The sequence below is a fragment of the Oncorhynchus kisutch genome, linkage group LG8 (genome assembly GCF_002021735.2).
Source record: "Oncorhynchus kisutch isolate 150728-3 linkage group LG8, Okis_V2, whole genome shotgun sequence".
NCBI classification, from domain to species: domain Eukaryota; kingdom Metazoa; phylum Chordata; class Actinopteri; order Salmoniformes; family Salmonidae; genus Oncorhynchus; species Oncorhynchus kisutch.
In genome coordinates, this window is record NC_034181.2 from 3,755,741 (window position 1) to 3,765,407 (window position 9,667).

Sequence of the window (9,667 nt, forward strand, 5' to 3'; positions counted from 1 at the left end):
TCTCTCTGTCTCTCTCTCTGTCTGTATCTCTCTCTGTCTTCTCTCTCTGTCTCTCTCTCTCTGTCTCTCTCTCTGTCTCTCTCTCTTCTGTCTCTCTCTCTGTCTCTCCTCTCTGTCTCTCTCTCTCTGTCTCTCTCTCTGTCTCTCTCTGTCTCCTCTCTCTCTCTGTCTCTCTCTCTCTCTCTCTCTCTCTCTCTCTCTCTGTCTCTCTGTCTCTCTGTCTCTCTGTCTCTCTGTCTCTCTTTTCTTTCTTTCTTTCTTTTCCCCCCCAGGCCTTTTTATTTGGCTGTTATTGTGTTGGGGATATAGGTTACATCGACAACGCTGCTTTGCGGTTTGAACTCTGCGTCAAGCTTAACACCTCTCTTCTCCCTGTAGGTCTTACCTCCACTCTTCTCCCCCTGTAGGTCTTACCTCCACTCTTCTCCCCCTGTAGGGCTTACCTCCACTCTTCTCCCCCTGTAGGGCTTACTTCCACTCTTCTCCCCCTGTAGGGCTTACCTCCACTCTTCTCCCCCTGTAGGGCTTACCTCCACTCTTCTCCCCCTGTAGGGCTTACCTCCACTCTTCTCCCCCTGTAGGGCTTACCTCCACTCTTCTCCCCCTGTAGGGCTTACCTCCACTCTTCTCCCCCTGTAGGGCTTACCTCCACTCTTCTCCCCCTGTAGGGCTTACCTCCACTCTTCTCCCCCTGTAGGGCTTACCTCCACTCTTCTCCCCCTGTAGGGCTTACCTCCACTCTTCTCCCCCTGTAGGGCTTACCTCCACTCTTCTCCCCCTGTAGGGCTTACCTCCACTCTTCTCCCCCTGTAGGGCTTACCTCCACTCTTCTCCCTGTAGGTCTTACCTCCACTCTTCTCCCTGTAGGCCTTACCTCCACTCTCCTCCCCCCTGTGGGTCTTAACACCACTCCTCCCCACCCCCCTGTAGGCCACTTAACACCACTACACCACTCTTTTGTAGGTCTTAACACCCCTCTTCTCCCCCCCTGTAGGTCTTAAAAACACTCTTTTGTAGGTCCTCCCCCCCCCCACAGGTTTTCATCCATAGGGGGTGGTTTTTGTCTTTTTGAAAGTTACATATCTTGAAAACTTGATTGATGACAGTCCCAAAATGTTTGTTTATGTCAGCAATGGTCTAATGAAACAAATACCTGTCCCCATTCCACCATAGGTCTTAACTCCTCTGTTCTCTTCTCCCTGTAGGTGAGACGTGGAACCCTCTGAAGCTTCACTATCAGCTGAGGAACGTGAGGGAGCGCCTGGCCAAGAACCTGGTGGAAAAGGGCGTGCTGACCACGGAGAAACAGAACTTCCTCCTCTTCGACATGACCACTCACCCGCTCACCAACAACAACATCAAACAACGCCTCATCAAGAGGGTTCAGGAGGCCGTGTTGGAGAAATGGGTCAACGACCCGCACCGCATGGACAAGCGGCTGCTCGCGCTCATCTTCCTGGCCCACTCGTCTGATGTCCTGGAGAATGCCTTTTCCCCCTTGCTGGACGACCAGTATGACCTGGCCATGAAGAGAGTACGGCAACTCCTGGACCTGGAGCCAGAGGGGGAGAGCACGAAGACCAACGCCAATGAGTTGTTGTGGGCTGTGGTGGCCGCCTTTACCAAGTGACCTACCACCTTCAGACAACAGAGGGTTGGGTTGGTTAATGACGATGGTGGTGGGTATGGTGTGAAGGGAGACGACAGAACGGTTTGCGTGGGTCAGAGAGGAGAGGGAGACGACAGAACGGTTTGCGTGGGTCAGAGAGGAGAGGGAGACGACAACGGTTTGCGTGGGTCAGAGAGGAGAGGGAGACGACAGGACAGTTTGCGTGGGTCAGAGAGGAGAGGGAGACGACAGAACGGTTTGCGTGGGTCAGAGAGGAGAGGGAGACGACAGAACGGTTTGCGTGGGTCAGAGAGGAGAGGGAGACGACAGAACGGTTTGCGTGGGTCAGAGAGGAGAGTGCTCGTCCTGACTTGAGTTCACCTCTGCCTAGGCTTTTCTGAACAGAGAGAGAGACAGAGTGAGAGAGAGACAGAGTGAGAGAGAGACAGAGTGAGAGAGAGACAGAGTGAGAGAGAGACAGAGTGAGAGAGAGACAGAGTGAGAGAGAGACAGAGTGAGAGAGAGACAGAGTGAGAGAGAGACAGAGTGAGAGAGAGACAGAGCGAGAGACAGAGAGAGAGAGAGACAGAGAGAGAGAGAGACACTTGCTTCACTTGCTTTGGCAATGTTAACACATGTTTCCCATGCCAATAAAGCCCTTGAATTGAATTGAAATTGAGAGAGAGAGACAGAGAGAGAGACAGAGAGAGAGACAGAGAGAGAGACAGAGAGAGAGACAGAGAGAGAGACAGAGAGAGAGAGAGAGACAGAGAGAGAGACAGAGAGAGAGAGACAGAGAGAGAGAGAGACACAGAGAGAGAGAGAGACAGAGAGAGAGAGAGAGAGAGACAGAGAGAGAGAGACAGAGAGAGAGAATAATCCGCTCCAAACCTGTCCGGCGATTTTCCTGTTTTCTTTCCTTGTAGATAACTCACTCACTCCTTCCTCCATCATGGTATTTTGTGTCTCTGCGAGATGCAATTTAATCGCTAAAACACAAACAAAAACTCCCGTCTGATGGAGAAAAGTTTTGGATACTGGACTGACTGAAATATGAAGATGCAATCATCTTCCTCTTCCTCAGAAATGTCTTTCTTCAAAGTACGTTATGTATTTCTGTATTCCCTCCAGGTACCTCGCTCTAATTCACTGTAACATGTATTCATCCACTGTTGTTCAGTGATGTACATACAGATTCCATGTACGTGAAACATAGTAACACTATATGATCACTAGAGAATAGTTTTTTTTGGGGGGGGGGGGGGGGGTTGATTTCCTCTTCAACGTGATGATGACATCATGACGACATGGTCTGAAGTTTCCTGTTTCTGATTTTACACTTATGTTTTATCAACGAATGCTTCTCTCATTAAGGTGTTTGGGTTCCAGGTAAATGTGAGAGATCAGGGCTCCGTCTGAGTTCTACCTTACTACATATACATATATATATAGTTAACTTAGTGTCGTAGTGTACTATATAGGGAATGGTCTCTGTTAATTTTCAGATTAACTAAACCCTTCAGGCCAGTTTTTCGTCTCTAAAGAGTTCTGCTGAGGTAAAGACATCTGCATTCATAGGTCCAGTTTGCTCCGACACCCAAGAGTTCAGTCTTGTCTGTTTCGACTGGGAAGCATAAGGTAAGCTTGTGTCTATCTAGCTCTGGGAATCATCTTTGGACCAGGGCCCACTAGTGCACTATAGAGGGAACAGGGTCCCCCTAGTGCACTATAGAGGGAACAGGGCCCCCCTAGTGCACTATAGAGGGAACAGGGCCCCCCTAGTGCACTATAGAGGGAACAGGGTCCCCCTAGTGCACTATAGAGGGAACAGGGCCCCCCTAGTGCACTATAGAGGGAACAGGGCCCCCCTAGTGCACTATAGAGGGAACAGGGCCCCCCTAGTGCACTATAGAGGGAACAGGGCCCCCCTAGTGCACTATAGAGGGAACAGGGCCCCCCTAGTGCACTATAGAGGGAACAGGGCCCCCCTAGTGCACTATAGAGGGAACAGGGCCCCCCTAGTGCACTATAGAGGGAACAGGGCCCCCCTAGTGCACTATAGAGGGAACAGGGCCCCCCTAGTGCACTATAGAGGGAACAGGGCCCCCCTAGTGCACTATAGAGGGAACAGGGCCCCCCTAGTGCACTATAGAGGGAACAGGGCCCCCCTAGTGCACTATAGAGGGAACAGGGTGCTATTTGGGATGCAGACATTTGTCTGTGCCTCAGCCTTTCTTCAGTGTCTACGTTTCTGTCCGTCCTTCTGAACGCGATTTCGTAACGAAGAAACCGCTCCAATGATCCAGTATGGAATAAAAGGATCATCTCTTCTAGAACTTTCTAGAACTTTCATGTTTCTTGAAGTCATTCAGTTTATTTTTGTAACTTTCTCATAATCAATTTGTCATCAGTTGTTGTGTCTGTTCACTCCAAAGGTCTGAAATGAATCAAACAAATTAAAATGATGGCTGGACCAACATTCCACTTGATTGGTTTTTGTATTTAGTTATAGAGATACTTTATGTATGTATTCAACCTCCGTCTGAGTAGCTTGTTTGAACTGGGAATGCAACTTAATTTGCTTCTTCTTTTTTTTTTTAAGAGGGCAGGGATTTTATCCTGCTTCCTGTTCTGAACTCGTATGGTCACAGTCAGGCCATAGGACTTGGTAAGACCTCACAAACATCCTGCTTCCTGTTCTGAACTCGTATGGTCACAGTCAGGCCATAGGACTTGGTAAGACCTCACAAACATCCTGCTTCCTGTTCTGAACTCGTATGGTCACAGTCAGGCCATAGGACTTGGTAAGACCTCACAAACATCCTGCTTCCTGTTCTGAACTCGTATGGTCACAGTCAGGCCATAGGACTTGGTAAGACCTCACAAACATCCTGCTTCCTGTTCTGAACTCGTATGGTCACAGTCAGGCCATAGGACTTGGTGAGGTCTTAACCTCACAAACAAAAGTAGTGCACTATGTAGGGAATTGGTTGACTTCTTCAAGACGTGTGATGTCTTGTTCAAACGATCATCATTTAAGGGGCGGCAGGTAGCCTAGTGGTTAGAGCGTTGGACTAGTAACCAGCAGGTAGCCTAGTGGTTAGAGCGTTGGACTAGTAACCAGCAGGTAGCCTAGTGGTTAGAGTGTTGGACTAGTAACCAGCAGGTAGCCTAGTGGTTAGAGCGTTGGACTAGTAACCAGCAGGTAGCCTAGTGGTTAGAGCATTGGGCTAGTAACCAGCAGGTAGCCTAGTGGTTAGTGTTGGACTAGTATCCAGCAGGTAGCCTAGTGGTTAGTGTTGGACTAGTAACCAGCAGGTAGCCTAGTGATTAGAGCATTGGACTAGTAACCAGCAAGTAGCCTAGTGGTTAGAGCATTGGACTAGTAACCAGCAGGTAGCCTAGTGGTTAGTGTTGGACTAGTAACCAGCAGGTAGCCTAAGTGGTTAGAGCGTTGGACTAGTAACCAGCAGGTAGCCTAAGTGGTTAGAGCATTGGACTAGTAACCAGCAGGTAGCCTAGTGGTTAGTGTTGGACTAGTAACCAGCAGGTAGCCTAGTGGTTAGAGCGTTGGACTAGTAACCAGCAGGTAGCCTAGTGGTTAGAGCGTTGGACTAGTAACCAGCAGGTAGCCTAGTGGTTAGAGTGTTGGGCCAGTAACCAGCAGGTAGCCTAGTGGTTAGAGCGTTGGACTAGTAACCAGCAGGTAGCCTAGTGGTTAGAGTGTTGGACTAGTAACCAGCAGGTAGCCTAGTGGTTAGAGTGTTGGACTAGTAACCAGCGGGTAGCCTAGTGGTTAGAGTGTTGGGCCAGTAACCAGCAGGTAGCCTAGTGGTTAGAGCATTGGACTAGTAACCAGCAAGTAGCCTAGTGGTTAGAGCATTGGACTAGTAACCAGCAGGTAGCCTAGTGGTTAGTGTTGGACTAGTATCCAGCAGGTAGCCTAGTGGTTAGTGTTGGACTGGTAACCAGCAGGTAGCCTAGTGATTAGAGCATTGGACTAGTAACCAGCAAGTAGCCTAGTGGTTAGAGCATTGGACTAGTAACCAGCAGGTAGCCTAGTGGTTAGTGTTGGACTAGTAACCAGCAGGTAGCCTAAGTGGTTAGAGCGTTGTACTAGTAACCAGCAGGTAGCCTAGTGGTTAGCGCTTTGGACTAGTAACTGAAAGGTTGCAAGATTGAATCCCTGAGCTGAGAAGGTAAAAATATGTTGTTCTGCCCCCGAACAAGGCAGTTAACCCACTGTTCCCCTGAACAAGGCAGGTTGGTGGTTGAAGATATCCCTCTAGTGGTGTGGGGGCTGTGCTTTGGCAAAGTGGGTGGGGTTATATCCTTCCTGTTTGGCCCTGTCCGGGGGTGTCCTCGGATGGGGCCACAGTGTCTCCTGACCCCTCCTGTCTCAGCCTCCAGTATTTATGCTGCAGTAGTTTATGTGTCGGGGGGCTGGGGTCAGTTTGTTATATCTGGAGTACTTCTCCTGTCCTATTCGGTGTCCTGTGTGAATCTAAGTGTGCGTTCTCTAATTCTCTCCTTCTCTCTTTCTTTCTCTCTCTCGGAGGACCTGAGCCCTAGGACCATGCCCCAGGACTACCTGACATGATGACTCCTTGCTGTCCCCAGTCCACCTGGCCATGCTGCTGTTCCAGTTTCAACTGACCTGAGCCCTAGGACCATGCCCCAGGACTACCTGACATGATGACTCCTTGCTGTCCCCAGTCTACCTGGCCATGCTGCTGCTCCAGTTTCAACTTCCACCTGACTGTGCTGCTGCTCTAGTTTCAACTGTTCTGCCTTATTATTATTCGACCATGCTGGTCATTTATGAACATTGAACATCTTGACCATGTTCTGTTATAATCTCCACCCGGCACAGCCAGAAGAGGACTGGCCACCCCACATAGCCTGGTTCCTCTCTAGGTTTCTTCCTAGGTATTGGCCTTTCTAGGGAGTTTTTCCTAGCCACTGTGCTTCTCCACCTGCATTGCTTGCTGTTTGGGGTTTTAGGCTGGGTTTCTGTACAGCACTTTGAGATATCAGCTGATGTACGAAGGGCTATATAAATAAATTTGATTTGATTTGATTTAACCCACTGTTCCCCTGAACAGGCAGTTAACCCACTGTTCCCCTGAACAGGCAGTTTACCCACTGTTCCCCTGAACAGGCAGTTTACCCACTGTTCCCCTGAACGAGGCAGTTTACCCACTGTTCCCCTGAACGAGGCAGTTAACCCACTGTTCCCCTGAACGAGGCAGTTAACCCACTGTTCCCCTGAACGAGGCAGTTAACCCACTGTTCCCCTGAACGAGGCAGTTAACCCACTGTTCCCCTGAACGAGGCAGTTAACCCACTGTTCCCCTGAACGAGGCAGTTAACCCACTGTTCCCCTGAACGAGGCAGTTAACCCACTGTTCCCCTGAACGAGGCAGTTAACCCACTGTTCCCCTGAACGAGGCAGTTAACCCACTGTTCCCCTGAACGAGGCAGTTAACCCACTGTTCCCCTGAACGAGGCAGTTAACCCACTGTTCCCCTGAGCGAGGCAGTTTACCCACTGTTCCCCTGAACGAGGCAGTTAACCCACTGTTCCCCTGAACGAGGCAGTTAACCCACTGTTCCCCTGAACGAGGCAGTTAACCCACCGTCATTAAAAATAATAATTTGTTCTTAACTGACTTGCCTAGTTGAATAAAGGTAAAATAAAAAAGCCTTTGACCAATCACAATATCTTGCTCTTAATTTCATGTTGCATCATTCTATTGTATCTGATCAGAACATTCATCATTATTTATGCAATAACTTTTTGTTACAATGTTATTTCTTTCTTTCTTGGGTTCTGTCTTTTTGTTTCCAATAGATTTAAGAATGATGGAGGCCACTGTGTTCTTGGGGACCTTCAATGCTGCAGAAGTGTTTTGGTACCTTACCCCAGATCTGTGCCTCGACACAATCCTGTCTTTGAGCTCTACGGACAATTCCTTCGACCTTGGCTTGGTTTTTGCTCTGATGTGCAATGTCAACTGTGGGACCTTATATAGACAGGTGTCTGCCTTTCCGAATCATGTATACAGTATAGACAGGGTTGTGCCTTTCCATATCATGTCCAATCAATTGAATTTACCCCAGAATACTTTTTTGCTTTGTCATTATGGGGTATCGTGTATAGATTGATGAGGAAATGGTTTTATTTAATCGATTTTCAAATAAGGCTGGAAAAAGTCTGGGTCTGAATACTTTCCGAGTGCACTGTAGCTATATACACTACTGGTGAAAGTTTTAGAACAAGGTTTTGTCTTTATTTTTACTATTTTTTACATTGTGGAATAATAGTGAAGACATCAAAACTATGAAATAACACATGTGGTAACCAAAACAGATTTTTTTAAATAGCCACCCTTTGCCTTGACAGCTTTGCACACTCTTGGAGTTCCCACATATGCTGAGCACTTGTTGGCTGCTTTTCCTTCGCTCTGAGGTCCAACTCATCCCAAACCATCTCAATTATGTTGAGGTCGGGTGATTGTGGAGGCCAGATCATCTGATACAGCACTCCATCACTGTCCTTCTTGGTCAAATCACCCTTAGACAGCCTGGAGGTGTGTTGGGTCATTGTCCTATAGTCCCATTAAGCCCCAACCAGATAGGATGGTGTATCGCTACAAAATGCTGTTGTAGGAAACCGGATGTAGAGGCTGAGGTTGGAGGGAGCTGGATTGGGACAGGATGAAACGGGTCCGGAGGGAAGTCCAGGGGAGTGATGGTGAGCTGAATCCAGAACAGGGTAGCAGGTTGATGAGATGTGGAACAGGAGACGGGTACCAGAGTCAGAGCGGCAAAATTAGCAGATATTACGATGTGGAAGTGGCAGGACTGAGTATTTTGTAGAGGTCTTGATTATGGAACGAGTTGCAGCTGGTAGGGATCTGCTCTGTCTCCAGTACACCTGTCTCCAACCACACAATCACACAGAGAGGGAGAGGGAACTGGGGGCATGGCTGCAGGTCAATGAGACACCGGATGACCACTAGGGGGAGTGGCAGGAGCAGATATGACAGTTGACATGTGTCTGTTTCTTGAACTCTGAAGCATTTAGTTGGGCTGCCATTTCTGAGGCTGGTAACTCTAATGAACATATCCTCTGAAGCGGAGGTAACTCGGGGTCTTCCATTCCTGTGGCGGTCCTCAAGAGAGGCAGTTTCATCATGGCGCTGTTCTTGCCATAAATGTACTTTGTCTTTTATTAAATAGCACTATCTTCTGTAGACCCCCGCTACTTTGTCACAACACAACTTATTGGCTCAAACACATTGAGAAGGTAAGAAATTCCGCAATAGGCATTCCAGGTGACTACCTCATGAAGCTGGTTGAGAGAATGCCAAGAGTGTACAAAGCTGTCATCAAGGCAAAGGGCGGCTATATGAAGAATCTCAAATATAAAATATAATTTTTGGGGGGGTTACTACATGATTCAATATGTGTTATTTCATAGTTTTGATGTCTTCACTATTATTCTACAATGTAGAAAATGGTACAAATAAATAAAAACCCTTGAATGAGTAGGTGTTCTAAAACCCTGGAATGAGTAGGTGTTCTAAAACCCTTGAATGAGTAGGTGTTCTAAAACCCTTGAATGAGTAGGTGTTCTAAAACCCTTGAATGAGTAGGTGTTCTAAAACCCTGGAATGAGTAGGTGTTCTAAAACCCTTCAATGAGTAGGTGTTCTAAAACCCTGGAATGAGTGGGTGTTCTAAAACCCTGGAATGAGTAGGTGTTCTAAAACCCTGGAATGAGTAGGTGTTCTAAAACCCTGGAATGAGTAGGTGTTCTAAAACCCTGGAATGAGTGGGTGTTCTAAAACCCTGGAATGAGTAGGTGTTCTAAAACCCTTGACCGGTAGTGTACATAGCTACCACTTCTGCTCAGCTCAACAGGCACAACGCTATGTAACTATACAGGCACAACGCTATGTAACTATACAGGCACAACGCTATGTAACTATACAGGCACAACGCTATGTAACTATACAGGCACAACGCTATGTAACTATACAGGCACAACGCTA

General features: G+C 47.9%; 1 protein-coding gene across 1 annotated transcript in view; it reads left to right on the forward strand.

Moving 5' to 3' along the window:
• Positions 1 to 1,820, forward strand: part of LOC109885530 (Golgi phosphoprotein 3) — a 29,546-nt gene extending 27,726 nt beyond the window's left edge. Inside the window, exon 4 of the mRNA XM_031829567.1 lies at positions 1,206 to 1,820. Within this exon, the coding sequence (XP_031685427.1) occupies positions 1,206 to 1,630 (425 nt within the window). The 3' untranslated portion in view covers positions 1,631 to 1,820. The remainder of the gene's footprint in view (positions 1 to 1,205) is intronic.
• The last annotated feature ends 7,847 nt before the right edge of the window (positions 1,821 to 9,667 follow it).